The following is a 15,348-nucleotide window of genomic DNA, read 5'->3' as shown; positions in this document are numbered from 1 at the left end:
AGATTCTTGAGATGAAGAGAAGTGTTAATAAATAAATAAATAAATAGAAGAAGATGAAAGGGAGGAATTTTTGAAAATTAATTTTTAGAAATAAGTTAGTGATTTTCGAAAATTAAAGGAAGAAATAAAATTAGAATTAAAATTTGAAACAATTAATTAAAAAAAAGAATTTTAAAAAGGGGTGAGGAATTTTCGAAAATTAGAGAAGGGAAAGTAGTTGGTGGTTTTGAAAAAGATAAGAAACAAACAAAAAGTCAATTAGTTAGTTGAAAAAGATATGATTTAAAAATATATGATAAAAAGATATGATTAAAAAGATATGGTTGGAAAAGATTTAATTTTTTTAAAATTAAAATTAATTGCTTGACTAACAAGAAACTAAAAGATATGATTCTAGAATTTAAAGATTGAACCTTTCTTAACAAGAAAGTAACAAACTTCAAATTTTTGAATCAATCACATTAATTGTTAGTGAAGTTTTTGAAAATCATGAATAAAGATTTTGGAAATAAATTTTTTAAAATTTTCGAAAATATAAAAGAAAAATGAAAAAGATTTGATTTTTGAAAAAGATTTTGAAAAGATAAGATTTTTAAAATTGAAAATTCGACTTAACTTATAAGAAATAGCTAAGTTTTAAAAATTTTTGACTAAGTCAACTCAAATTTTTGAAATTTTGAGAGAAATAAGGAGAAGATATTTTTTTATTTTTGAATTTTTAATGATGAGAAAGAAAAAATAAAACGTCATTTTTGGGTTTTTCTCTTTTCTTTTTAGATCAAAACAAAGAATGCATGCAAGAACACTATGAATGTCAAGATGAACACCAAGAACACTATGAAGATCATGATGAACATCAAGAACATATTTTTGAAAAAGTTTTTATGCAAAGAAAACATGCAAGACACTAAACTTAGAAATCTTTAATGCTTAGACACTATGAATGCAAAAATGCACATGAAAAACAACAAAACATCAAGATCAAACAAGAAGACTTATTAAGAACAACTTGAAGATCATGAAGAACACCATGCATGAATTTTCGAAAAATGCATAAAATTTTTAAAACATGCAATTGACACCGAACTTAAAAATTGACTCAAGACTCAAACAAGCAACATAAAATATTTTTGAATTTTATGATTTTATAAATTTTTTTGTATTTTATTTTATATTTTTCGAAAACATATTTTGGAAAAAGGAAGTAATGAATCCAAAGTCCTCAATCAGAATCCCAGGAATCATATAATGTTAGTCTAAAGCTCCGATCCAGGAATTAGACATGGCTTTACAGCCAACCAGGCTTCAACATGTTACATGAAACTCTAGAATTCATTCTTAAAAACTCTGAAAATTTTTGAAAACAGGTGATAAATTTTTGAAAGATTTTTGAAAATTTTTTTTTGAAAATAAAACAAAAAAGAAAATTACCTAATTTGAGCAACAAGATGAACCGTCAGTTGTCCAAACTCGAACAATCCCCGGCAATGGCGCCAAAAACTTGGTGCACGAAATTGTGATCTCTAATAATGGCATTCAACTTGGTATGCGCATTTACTAACTCAGCACTTTCTTCACAACTTCGCACAACTAACCAGCAAGTGCACTGGGTCGTCCAAGTAATAAACCTTACGTGAGTAAGGGTCGATCCCACGGAGATTGTTGGTATGAAGCAAGCTATGGTCATCTTGTAAATCTCAGTTAGGCGGATAATACATGGTTATGGATTTTTCGAATAATAATAATAAATAAACAGAAAATAAAGATAGAAATACTTATGTAAATCATTGGTGAGAATTTCAGATAAGTTTATGGAGATGCTTTGTCCCTGTTGGATCTCTGCTTTCCCACTGCCTTCCTTCAATCCTTCTTACTCCTTTCCATGGCAAGTTGTATGTAGGGCATCACCATTGTCAATGGCTACATCCCGTCCTCTCAGTGAAAATGGTCCAAATGTTCCGTCACAGCACGACTATCATCTGTCGGTTATCGATCATGTCGGAATAGAATCCATTGATTCTTTTGCATTTGTCATCACGCCCAACAATCGCGAGTTTAAAGCTCGTCACAGTCATTCAATCCCTGAATCCTACTCAGAATACCACAGACAAGGTTTAGACTTTTCGGATTCTCATGAATGCCGCCATCAATTCTAGCTTATACCACGAAGATTCTGATTAAGGAATCCAAGAGATATGCGTTCGCTCTAAGGTAGAACGGAAGTGGTTGTCAGTCACGCGTTCATAGGTGAGAATGATAATGAGTGTCACGGATCATTACATTCATCATGTTGAAGTGCAACGAATATCTTAGAACAGGAATAAACTGAATTGAATAGAAAATAGTAGTAATTGCATTAAAACTTGAGGTACAGCAGAGCTCCACACCCTTAATCTATGGTGTGTAGAAACTCCACCGTTGAAAATACATAAGTGATGGTCCAGGCATGGCCGAATGGCCAGCCCCCAAAAATGTGATATGAATTCGAAAATAGGGAGAAGGACCTGGTCTAAGGACTAGGCGTCCAAAGATGTGGTCAAAAGACACTAGTACAATAGTAAAAAGTTCTATTTATACTAAAACTAGCTACTAGGGTTACAGAGATAAGTGATTGATGCAGAAATCCACTTCCAGGGCCCACTTGGTGTGTGCTTGGGCTGAGCTTGAGCTTTACACGTGCAGAGACTTCTCTTGGAGTTGAACGCCAAGTTGTAACGTGTTTTTGGCGTTCAACTCTGGTTCGTGACGTGTTTCTAGCGTTTGACTCCAGAATGCAACATGAAACTGGCGTTGAGCGCCAGTTTGCGTCGTCTAATCTCAAATAAAGTATGGACTATTATATATTGCTGGAAAGATTTGGATGTCTACTTTCCAACGCCGTTGAGAGCTCGCCATTTGAAATTCTGTAGCTCCAGAAAATCCATTTCGAGTGCAGGGAGTTCAGAATCCAACAGCATTAGCAGTCCTTTGTCAGCCTTCTTATCAGAGTTTTGCTCAGGTCCCTCAATTTCAACCAGAAAATACCTGAAATAATAGAAAAACACACAAACTCATAGTAAAGTCTAGAAATGTGAATTTAGCATAAAAACTAATGAAAACATCCCTAAAAGTAGCTAGATCCTACTAAAAACTACCTAAAAACAATGCCAAAAAGCGTATAAATTATCCGCTCATCAGCCTTCACCGCTTATCCGACCTCCTTCAAGAGGTTGGGCTCGACGTAAGCAGGTTCTTAACACTTATCTAAGTGAATAACGCCTTCGTAAATCTCTCTCCCACTTCTAAAAGGGAAATCTCAACAACCCTAAGATAAAGAAATGGTTATCCACCATCAGAAGTGGAACTACTCCAACGGTGGTTATTGGCACGTCACCTATAAATAGACTGATACCTCTCAGGTATCTAAAAGTTCCAATATTCTAAACCTGCTTAACTCCTTACTGACTTAGGTATCGGAGTGTCTTGCAAGTACCACCCCCTCCTATTCAAGTATACAAACAACTCGAAGGCGGTTCACAGACGCGAACCAGTCTAGGGCCCCCTCTTTCTAACGTTTGGACCACACATTCGAGCTCAATCAGTCTGATTTCAGGTAATCTGCAGAACAATTGTATTATTTTTTTTATTATTTTAAAAATTAATTTTAATAATATTTTAATAGTATATAATTATATATATATATAAATGAATAAAAAAAGATATTTATTCATATTTTTAATAAAAATAAAATTTTTAAAATATTTTTATATTTTATGAATATATCAAATATCTAATCTACAAATATCCAGATCAAATCAAAACTAAAAAAATGCAAATATTAAATTCAATTAGATCCAATAATTTTAACATCAAATCAAATCAAAAATTTGATTATATCCAATTCAATATACATTTACCCGTAGCCACGGCGGGTGCAATGCTGCATCATGCCTCAGTTGAAAAACCAAGACGAGATGGAGAGTACTCCTGGGCCAACTTAGCAATTTAATTCAATTTTCAAAATAATAGGTCATGTCATGTCAATAGACTCTATATAACACGTTTTCTTTAGTGCCAAAGAAAGTAATAAATAGGAGAGTGGAGAGAAACATGGATTTCTAGGTAGGTGGATCAATTGCTACTTCGTACGTATCCTATAAGAAGTTAATAATATAGCAAGCAATTTTCTCTTTCCTTCGGTCAAAAGTCAAATTATCCGATACCCAAACTACCTGTCTGGGTGGCTTGGGCCATTGTGTGTGTCTTCTTTTACACTATCTTGGCGAGTATCTAATTTAGGTTGTAATGTAATAATAACTCGCACCCATACCTTTATTGGCATAATGCACTTCTCAGCACGTTTTTGTCATGTGGAATCAAAAGCGATAAACTTATTTGCGAAAATTGATCTTTGTGCTATAATTTCTAATGTACATTATTTTGTTGACGAGAAGACCAAAATACAAAAAAGAAGTATATACTTCATTTTATAAATATTATTTTCTCTTATTTACCCCCTCCTTCTTAGATTCATTCTGGCAGCTTCTTATATGGTGATACTCACAAATTTATAGGAAATGATATTTGTACAAAATTTATCTTTCTCAATTATCTAAAAAGAGTACTTCAATAAAAAAAACAAAAGAAAGCTATTTTATTTACCTTTCTTTTAGTTCAGGATAATTAATTATGGAATCACGGTTTTCGGCCATGAATTATAATATTAAAACATTTAAGTAATTTTTTGTTGATTTTAATTATAAAAAATATATATAATTAAAATTAACAGTTAAAATTTATTGAAATATTAATATATTATTAGTATACTTAAAAACTTTTTTATAGTATTATATGAAATAGAAATATTTGATAATAAAAAAATTAATAAAAAATAATTTTAATTTATCTTATTTAATATTTATTAATTATTTAATAATTAATAATTAATAATTAATAATTAATAAATAAAATAAATTTTAACTATTTTTTTATCTTTCTAACATTATCATATGGAAATAGGTTCACTTGATCATGAGGCAACACATTATGGGCACAATCTTTTCTTTTTTTGGACTTGGGGCACAGTCTTATTTTGTCTTTTAAGAAAAGCGAAAAGCCCATTACATCGTAGGCGAGACAAAAAGAAAGATAGAGCGGGACATGGATAATTTCTTCAATGAGACATGAATGTGTTGAGCACAAAAGAATCTCTCTTTTGGACAAGACACCATTTTTTCTTGCTGCATTTGTCCAGATGGATATTGTTTAGATTTCACGTGAATAGACTTTCTTTGTAACTAACCTCTTTGGGTTTGAAAAGCTTCAATAGTTTTTAGGCAGCAAAAGCTGATTGGGCTTGCATCAAATCCACCTACATATCAACGATGTATTGTCAATTTGTAATCACAGTAGTGTAGACGTTGGCATTCACCAAAAAAAAAAAAAAAAAAAAATTTTAATAAAAATATTTTTATTAGGAAAATGAAATGCCAAAAGTATTTTTTAAAATTTGTAGGAATTTTCAACTGAAAAGAATCAAGGTTTTAAATTTTTAAATACTTTAATGCATATATGACTAATTTTTCTTGAAATCTCGATAAATAAATATCTTAATTAAAATGGAGAGAACCGAAAGAATAAAAAATTACTGAAATGGTAGTGTGTAAATTTGATTGTTAGTGTTATGTATGTTAAGTGGTAAGAAAATGAAAATCAATAATAAAAAAAATAAAAGAAGAATGTTAGATAAAATTATCAAAATTTGTTATTTTTAATTATTAATTATTATTAATATTTAAAAATATAAAATAAAGTATATTATTAAATTATTAAATTAAAAATTAATTTTAATTAATCGAATAATTAATTTATTCATTCGCTTAAATAAGGATAATAAATTCGAATTGCGTCCTAAATTAAATGAAATTCATATAAAATAAAAATTATAAAAGTAGAAAAGTGTTAGTAAAGGATTGGGCTTTTATTACCTGAACACAGAGAGGAAAGAGTGAAGTCAAAGGTTGAAAAACAGTGGCGAAGCGGAGGCAGCAGACAACACTATCCCAAAACTCGCAAGTAGAAGTAGTGGGTTTATCTTACAACCATGCCACGAGGAACGCACCTCACTGCAATGACCAAACTACCCTCGTTTCCCAGCTCTCTTCTCCCCTAAGAATCCCAAACTAGTGTCCTTTTTCGTCCATTCGCACTTCCTACGACCCGCCATGGACGGCGGAGGAGGCAACAGAGCGGAAGCCGAGCGCTGGCTCTACACGGCCAACAAGCTCCTGAGCGCACGTGACTTGCATGGGGCTCAGTCCTTCGCGATCCGGGCGCGTGAATCCGACCCAACGTTCGATGCGTCTGAGCTCCTCTTGACGGTTATTGACACGCTTCTCGCCGGTGAGACGCGGATCAACGACCAGCACCGCGACTGGTACGGGATCCTTCAGATCCTCCGTTACTCCACCAACATCGACCACATCGCAGCTCAGTACCATCGCCTCGCCCTACTCCTCGACCCGCACCGCAACCCCTTCGCCTTCGCCGCACACGCCTTCTCCCTCATCCACGATGCCTGGTCGGTCCTCTCCAACCCCGCCAAGAAGGCCATGTACGACGCAGACCTCCGGTTGCTCACCTCCACTCCTCCGCCGGCGCCGGCCGCGACACAGCAGCAGCCCCACCATCACCAGCACCACCAGCATAATCCCCTGACGCAAGCTCAGCCTCAGTCTACGCCGAGGAGAAACCCTAGATCTAAGGACGCTGCGAGCGGCGCGAGCGATCCGAATGTGCAGAATCGGACAGCGGCCGAGTCAGCTCGGCAGACTCGGACGGCCGTCGCTGCGGCCTCGAACGACGCGGCGGCAACGGAGTCGAGTTTCTGGACCTCGTGTCCTTATTGTTACGTTCTGTATGAGTACCCTAGGGTTTACGAGGAGTGCACTCTGCGGTGCCAGAGCTGCCGCAGGGGATTCCAGGCGGTGGTGATAAGGTCGCCGCCGCTGAACGGAAAGGACTCATCGTTCTGCAGCTGGGGTTTTTTCCCGTTGGGATTTTCGCAGGATTCAAAGGACATTAACGGGTTTTCTTCCAATTGGAACCCATTTTCGCCGCTGTTCCCCTGCCCCTTAAAGGGGTCCAATCGGAGGAAGGCGTCTTGGACTTACTATGACGACGAAGCTGCTGCGGCATTTGTGGAGCTTTCGGATCCCAGCGAGGATGATTCTGATGATGGAGATTGGAGGACTGGTTCTAAGAAGGCGAGGAAGAAGACAAGAGTTTCTCCAAGAGATCCCGGTTCTTCAGCGAGGAAGGCTGGGAGACCTAGGAAGGTGATTCCGGGTAGTGCACAGCATCAGAATGTGGGCGGTGGGGCTGTGGATGGTGGCGGCGGAGGCGGTGGGGCTGCAGGGGCAAGTGGTGGAAGGCCAGAGTCTAGTAAGAAGGTTGCATTGGGTGGTTCGAGGAGGAGGGGTGGAGGGAACTTGGACTTGAATGTGGAGTTCAGTAATGACCCGGAAGAGCCTTCTCGTCGCGTAGGAGTCCGTGAAGGGAATGCTGCTGGGAATGCTGAGGATAACATGGAAGGGATTGGGTTCTTTGAGGGACTTGATGAGTTCCTCAGTAGCTTGCCCATTCTCAACGTTGTGGCAGATGATAAGGCTAAGGGTAATTAGTCTTGTAGATGCATGTTTATTGTTTCTTTGTTGTAGAATGTAGATGTTACATGTATGTTTGCACTTGTCGCACAAAATGATGCTGAGCCTGTTGCGAATTCATGTTATTGTTAAATTATATAATAATTTGCGGCAGCAACTCCTTTACTTTTGATTTCAACTATTTAAGGAGAATTGCTTAATGTAGATTGTGATCATAGTACTGCGTCTTAAGTTGAATGATATTTTGACAATGCTGATTGATGTTTTATTCAAATCACACACACTCATCATGTTTAATTTGTTCAAATGCTCCGAAATTGAAAATGGTTAGAAAGAAGCTGAGATTTTCTCAATAAGAAGCCTTTATCATGGAGTGAAGTAGAACTTATCCTTTGTATTGTTGTTGCCTATGTGTAGTACTAATCTTATGATCGCATCCTTGTTGCTGAGTGTTGGCCAAGGCTTATAAAACGTGATGAAAGGAAATTTTGTGTGTGAAGATACCTCTTTGGTCTGAGACTCTAGCTTCTCATGTATTGTAATGCTATTGATGATTTGCTTTTGTAATGTTTGTCTAGTTGCCTAAGAACTTTAATGCGGTTGTTGTTTCACGTGTGGTATCTTGACTTCACTTGTGGATCGAGTTTCTACTCTCTACTAGTACTAGGTGCTGTGTATGAATGGTGGATAATGAACTAATGATTCTTGAAGCTTACATTTGTGTGATAAAGCATGATTCCAGGTGCTATGATAATTCTATTTAAAACCCTTTTCTAGATCCCAAGTGGATTTGATCGGCATCCTTATACTGCAAAATCTTGATGGAAGCTAGTCATGAAGAGGAGTAATTTAGAAGTTGGTTAATGAAAATTTCGAAAGAGTTCCGATCTTTCACTTTCCTGAATGTGTTTAGGAAGATTTGACATGAAATAAAATTAGCCTCTTAACATTATATTTTCAAGTGTGGGACCTGTGAAATAGCCTCATTAGAATTTCTGCATTTGCAGTTCTGGTTTCGTGAGCTCTAAGCAAACTGTCTATATACGTGGATAGAAGAAACATGGAAATCCTGAAATTACTAGTTGATACTTTTCCAAATTGGTTATCTAGTGGATCCTCATGTCCAACATCAATCGTTATACCCAAATCTACTCACTACACTAACCAAGTAAACTCACATAACCACATAAGAGGGAAATCTCATTTGCAATGTAATCTCGTCAAATCAATATCTACTGGCTGGTGTTTGCAACACCATCGAATCCATCTTTGGATGGAAGAGCTCATAATCCTTTATGACTTGGAACAAGGGATGGAAAATTAGAAACTTAATTGGAAAAAAAAAAAGCACTGTTGTACAATTAAATTATTTTTTTACTCTGACAACCCAAAACTGCAAACTTTTCTTTGAAAGATCAAATACTACTCTGTTCTGTTATCGAAAGGTGAATTATAGAATACAGATCCAATTTTATAGATATTTCCAAACAATCACAAGTTGAGCAACACGTGTACAATATATCACAGGAGATGAAAACATGGTTAGCAAATGGTTATTATTTAGCACATGATAAATACATTTTTCCAAAGGTATGTTAACGGTAATGTGTATAATGTGTATTCAATTAATAGCTAAGAATTGTGATTAGTGTGTAATCATTGAGATATACTATGATGATCACATATGTAATATAGTAATTAAACACTCATTATATGATGATCGATTTAGAAGGTCAACTCTATTCTATAGATATATTTAGATAATCGAAAGAGTTAAATGTTTTTATTAATAATCTACAGTATATAATTAAACTACTTTTTTTTTTCTTTTTATGTTAATAATACCCTAATGCAGAAAAAATACAAAGAAATATATATATAGTCTGACATTTAAAGCTGGAGTTTCTTTCTCGGTTTCTCCGTGTTAATGGGAGTAGATTGATGTGCATGTTTTCCCGATCCAAAAACACTGGTTCACGTTATAACTGTTGAAGCATGGCTCTTTCCTTCAATCCCCAATTCTCAAAGAATCAAAACCCTTCTGAGATTGAGTTCCATAATGGCAGCTCCAGCACCATTGTCGGTTTCAGCAGGAGACCCCTTAGCCTCCAAGTCTCTCCCTTTATCCTCCTCCCGTGGAGATGCTGCATTCAGGGCTTCAACGGTATTCTGTTCTACACTTTTCTTTTCAGTTTTCACTCTCTCCCGAGATATACCCCTTTTCTGTTTTGTATACTATACTGATCTTGACGCTGCTGTGTCAGATCTTTGGTCGATCCATCATAACAGCGAAAATCCAGCATACGCATTTGAAATTATTCACGGATTCAAGGTCTTTCCACCTTTCTCTGTTTACCCCTTCCAATTTTTCTTGTGTTTCAATCATTTGAAAATCTTGATTTATCAAAACTTTGGACAAGTACTCAAATTTTTATCAAGTTTTGGATATTCCCTAGGCTTTGTGCAAATGACATAAATTCTAAAGAGTGATCGTGGATTGGATCTTGATGTCTAGTGTGTATGATGAGTTGCATTTTCCTAATGCTTGCTTTCATTCTTCTCTTGTTCCGTTAGCTCCAAATCTTGTTTTTACTATTTTGAAAATGGAATTCCTTATCTTTTATGGCTTCATATTCAATTCTCTAATATTTGCGGGGTGCAGGCAAGGGTTCTCTTTGAAGGCTTTTGCGCAGTGTCAAAGAATTGAGCAACATCCTAATAAGAGCAAGCTGCAGATTCTGCCTGAAGTGGAAAATAAGTGTGATATATTTAGTGATCTAAAAGATAGGTTTTTGGGTTTTAAGAAGAATAAATATTTGTAAGCTTCAGAATATCCCTTTTCATAATGTTCGTTTCTGATGCCTAAAAATGTCACAAACTTTAATTCATGTTTGTTCTGTTTTCTTCTAGGAAAAACATAGAACATTTCCAAGAACTTGCCCAGGCTCAAGCACCAAAGGTATTGTTCCCTCTCTTTCTTGGTTTTCCCTAAGTCCATTCCTTTAATTTATCTTATGAAACATTAGCAAAACCTAGTACTCCTGACTAACAATTCCAAGAGCAGTTCATGGTTATTGCCTGTGCAGATTCTAGGGTTTGCCCCTCTCATATTCTAGGATTTCATCCAGGAGAAGCATTCATGATCCGCAATGTTGGTAATTTGGTTCCTCCCTTTGAGGTATATCTCTCTGTGCTAGTGATTTATTTAGTTGTAAATGTCTAACTATTCAATACCTAGTACTCCCTTCTAATTCAATTTACTGATACAGAGTGGGCCGTCTGAAACAAATGCTGCACTAGAATTTGCTGTGAACACCCTTGAAGTAAGAAATACCCTTACTATTTCGAAGTTTCTAATGTTATGATTCTAAACCATTGGCGATAAAATATTATTGTTATTTCAGGTTGAGCACATCTTAGTCATTGGCCACAGCTGCTGTGGAGGAATACGTGCCCTTATGAGTATGCAAGATGATGCCAATGAAAGGTTGAATTGCTGGATTCTAGTTGTTGACTTGTTGTCTGTCTATTTACTTTCTTTGATAGCATGTGTTTTTTTTCATGTTTGGATATTTATATATTTTTCCAGTAGTTCCAGTAGCTTTATAAATAGCTGGGTGGTAGTTGGAAAGAATGCCAGAATCAAAACTGAAGCTGCTGCTTCTCAGCTGAACTTTGATCAACAGTGCAGCCATTGTGAGAAGGTAACAAAATTTGCTAGTAGATTTAATCTGGAAGCCTTATCCACATTCCACAGTATCAAAATTTGTTACTGCTATTGATTTTTATGCAGGAATCGGTTAACAATTCCTTGTTAAACCTACTTACTTATCCATGGATAGAAGAAAAGGTAGCAAATGGAAAACTAAATGTTCATGGTGGTTACTATGACTTTATCGACTGTTCTTTTGAGAAATGGACGATGAGTTACAGGGAAACCAAAATGGCTAAAAATAGCAGAATTGCAGCTGTAAACAAAATGTTTTGGTGCTGAGTGTTACTTCTATTTCCCTGTATAAATTATATTATTCTTTTCTTCTAATATTTGTAGCATGACTAAATCATAGGGTGACTTATGTGTATCAGTACAATTTATGAAATATTGAAATTCAATTGATTTGAAGTCTTGAACAAATCCTTTTTGTGTCACGTGTGCATTTATGAATTATGAATGGTTTCTGAGTAAAATTAATGTCTGAATCCTTCACCGGGCCACTTATAATAGTTTTAAGTTATAAGACCGAAAAACTCATTTCTTCCTGTGAAAAAGTCTCAACTCATCCATTTAAGTCTACACAACAAATTCATTGCTACACGCAGGAACAAAAGTGAAATTATTTGGGGATTCTACTTGCTCTGGATTGAACCACATGAACAGCATTCTTGGTGCAATGGTGCTGCATATCTTACTTAGAACACCATATAACTGAAGTGTGTTGATCCGATGTCATTTTGATATGACAAGTAAAAACCGAAAATTTTAATTGGTTTCTCCAAAGAAGTTACCACTTTATTTATTTCTCAATCTTTTATTTTTCATTTTCCAACAAGGAAGTTTCTCAACTTAAGGGTGTGTTTGGTTAGGAAGTAATTACACATGGAGTGCATCCATGAAATATGATCTCCTAACCAAACACATGTTAATGCTTCGCTTCTTGTGAACTAAGAGATTTGCCAACCTTTTGCAGTTCAAATTTTACAGATTTAAACTATTCCAATCAAATTGTTTGCTATTTGATTATTTTATACTTTTCCGATGCAAATTATCCATCAATTTGAAATTTTGGTGCAAATTATCCATACAAATAGGGCAGTATTGTTTTCCTGTGATTCTGTATGTGTAGCTTTATGCACACTCGCACTGTCGCACATGTCTGTTCATTACTGCCACTTTTCTGATTGTGCATCTGTTATAAATTGTTTACTTATATTTGCATTTCCATCCACGGGTTTCGAAACCAGGAGGAAGAAAATGTAGACTACCAGCGAAAGAATATAATCTTCAAGTTGTTGAAGCAGTTCACAGATAAAGCTAAGATAATGGAGGGAAAGAAATAGTTGACCAAACTTTTAAAGAGATTATTTAAGGTGCAGAAAATGTTAAGGGCTCCTTGTGATCGAAACGCAGCAAATTAAAACGGAGGAGGCATAGGTGGATCACGGGTGATATTATCGAAATCTTTCAAAGATCATTGCCATAATGATTTGTTCTGTGGTAGGTATGATTATTTTGGCCATTCTTATGAATATGTTAAATTATTTATATAATTAAAATGATATATTGGTAAGAAGTTGAACTAACAATTCTCAAGGTTGTTCATGATACCTATTCAAGTAACACCATACTCACCACCCTATAATCCTATCTATAAAAGCACATATAACTCATGGTAAATGATCACAAACCCAACAAAACCATTTGCATAGATTAATACCACAACAGATTCAGAAGCCCCTTGCTATCTTATAGCTACTACTATGGGTTCTAGCCATTTCTTGTCATTCATTTTATCACTTGTGCTTCTTATTTCCTCATACAATGAGGTTGCAAATGCACGTAACCTTCTAGAATCAACATTACCAGAGCCAGAAATACCCAGCCTACCCATTCCTGAGTTGCCTACGCTACCAGAAATTCCTAAACCAGAATTGCCTACAATACCCGAGATTCCTAAACCGGAGTTGCCTCAACTGCCAGTGCCACCACTGGTTAAGCCAGAGCTGCCTGCTGTCCCGAAGGTAGAACTTCCTAAGGTTCCTGAAATTCCCAATCTCCATCCAGCCACTACTCCTTAGACTGAACTAGTATTTGTTCCTTTATTTCTTTGTATTGTGTGTGTGATGAGTGAATTATTTTTATATACCTTCGTCTGAAAGGGTCTCCATTGGGGTTTCATTTGTACTAAAGATATAATTATGTCACATGGTGTGCTCAGTAGTCAGTATTCAAGTTCTCTGAGTCCTCTTTTTTTTTTGGTAATTAAGTTCTATGAGTCCTTTTATTCCTCCTCTCTCTCTCTCTTGGGCCAGGGAGAGAGTGGTTGTAAAATCAGTGCACAGCATATGATGCTGAATTTGTGATCATCATTTACCTAATATATATAATAGTCTTCCATATATTGCAGTTCTAATGTTTCACGTAAAATCTTGGATTTCTGAATAATGATTATATGAATTCCAAATTAAACCTAATATGCCAAGCCAACGCTTATTGTGTTTTATTTTTCCCAGATAATTCATATTATTATATTATATGCCTAGATAATCCGGAATTTATTATCACTTCAAGTGATTAAAACTTTGATGAAACTCATGATCGCATGGCACTGTAAAGTGTAAAGGCACCTTCCATGCCACCATTATTAAGCATGATTCAAAATCAAATCTCAACAAGAAACTAATTAAATGGACCGACGATGGAGGTGGTTTATTATTGTTGGAAGAAGATCCCGCTTTGTCAAACCTAAAAGCTTGATATATACTATTGTATATATTGAGTTATGTTGGAATGAGATATAAAATTAACTTAAAATGAGTTAATTTTTTAGAACTAGTCTTAATATATATAAAAATTGATTCCAAAAAAAAAAAAAACCTAATTTAAACATGCATGAGGTATTAATATCCTTTTGAAGTTTATTTGAGGGAGTAGTTGCCGCCATGACATAGATAATATCAATAGTCAACTACAAGTCCTTCCAGGTACTTAGCTTGTTGTAATAGAATCAAGGTTGTATTTAAATTCATTTAATGGGATACATTAATAAGGAAGGTAAGCTAACAAGAGAAAAATATCAACCACCAAAACGGTGCTGTAAATTAATATACTTTCTCTCTCTCTCTCTCTCTCTCTCTCTCTATATATATATATATATATATAGGAGAGCTACTAGGTACTCTGATCAAGTGCATGGTGGTGATCAACAATGGCTTCCATGAGATGCATGATGATGTTGGCATTCTTCATTGCTATTTACTTATCAATGATGGAGATTGGCATGGCAGCTCGCCAGCTTCAGGAGACAACGGCACCACCAATAATGAACCCATCATACCCATTCCCATTCCCATTCCCGTTCTCATTCCCACCATTCTTTCCAAATTCGCCACCACAGGTTTCTCAGCCGCCACTCCCCAACTTTCCCGACATACCCTTCTTTATGCCACCACCACCTTGGGCTTCAACTTCTTCAACCTCCGCACCCTGAATACATGAACCCCTTTACTTCACCATTGCTCTCTGATGGTGTGTACTTGGATATATATATGCATGCATTATTACTTGTTTGTTTATTGTTCCGGTTGGGTTACCATCACTACATGCATACATCATGCATGCACTTTCACACTAGCTTTTACTCTCATGCTATACAATATTATCTTGTACTCCATGCTCCACTATAATGATAAATTAAATAACTCTCTTGTTTGTTATATATACAAAAATAATATAAGTTCTATTTCTTCTCTTCTTCTTTTAATTGTGTTATTCGCAAGGGTGTTTATATGTTGATGCCAATTAAATATTAGGGTAAAAAAGTTATCAAACTTTACCATTCCATTGAATAGTAATTACTAATAAGATAAGAACTTAATGAAATACTTATTTGATATGCTACATGACCAACAATATTTATCATTTTTCGTTAATATTTAGTCAATATTCTAATACTAAATACTAAATACTAAATTTTAAATTTTAAAT

The 15,348-nt window shown here is 35.5% G+C and overlaps 2 protein-coding genes and 1 long non-coding RNA gene across 9 annotated transcripts; all 3 read left to right on the top strand.

Annotated features, from left to right (window-relative positions):
• Window positions 1–5,945: 5,945 nt before the first annotated feature.
• LOC112791299 (uncharacterized) lies at window positions 5,946–7,917 on the top strand. Its single transcript, XM_025834078.3, has one exon. The coding sequence runs from the start codon at window positions 6,204–6,206 to the stop codon at window positions 7,659–7,661; it is 1,458 nt and encodes a 485-aa protein (XP_025689863.1). The 5' UTR covers window positions 5,946–6,203; the 3' UTR covers window positions 7,662–7,917.
• Window positions 7,918–9,231: 1,314 nt separating this feature from the next.
• LOC112791300 (beta carbonic anhydrase 5, chloroplastic) lies at window positions 9,232–13,760 on the top strand. Of its 7 annotated transcripts, none has more exons than XM_025834083.3 (9): window positions 9,232–9,807; window positions 9,908–9,975; window positions 10,306–10,461; window positions 10,554–10,602; window positions 10,708–10,821; window positions 10,913–10,966; window positions 11,048–11,130; window positions 11,233–11,347; window positions 12,606–13,760. In XM_025834083.3, exons 1-9 carry the CDS (start codon window positions 9,703–9,705, stop codon window positions 12,699–12,701), a joined length of 840 nt encoding a protein of 279 aa, XP_025689868.1. In that variant the 5' UTR covers window positions 9,232–9,702; the 3' UTR covers window positions 12,702–13,760. The 7 variants fall into 7 exon arrangements, with proteins under 7 accessions (XP_025689868.1, XP_025689865.1, XP_072089554.1 ...); XM_025834080.2 differs by lacking the exon at window positions 12,606–13,760 and adding an exon at window positions 11,437–11,778; XM_072233453.1 differs by having other exon boundaries at window positions 11,048–11,347.
• Window positions 13,761–14,294: 534 nt separating this feature from the next.
• Window positions 14,295–14,575, top strand: LOC140183866 (uncharacterized). The gene is made up of 2 exons (XR_011880314.1): window positions 14,295–14,345; window positions 14,525–14,575. It is a non-coding gene; the product is annotated as an uncharacterized lncRNA (long non-coding RNA).
• The last annotated feature ends 773 nt before the right edge of the window (window positions 14,576–15,348 follow it).

Source organism: Arachis hypogaea, chromosome 3 (assembly GCF_003086295.3).
Source record: "Arachis hypogaea cultivar Tifrunner chromosome 3, arahy.Tifrunner.gnm2.J5K5, whole genome shotgun sequence".
Classification (NCBI taxonomy): domain Eukaryota; kingdom Viridiplantae; phylum Streptophyta; class Magnoliopsida; order Fabales; family Fabaceae; genus Arachis; species Arachis hypogaea.
Note: the sequence above shows the minus strand (reverse complement) of the source record. Positions and strands in the feature narration are given on the sequence as shown.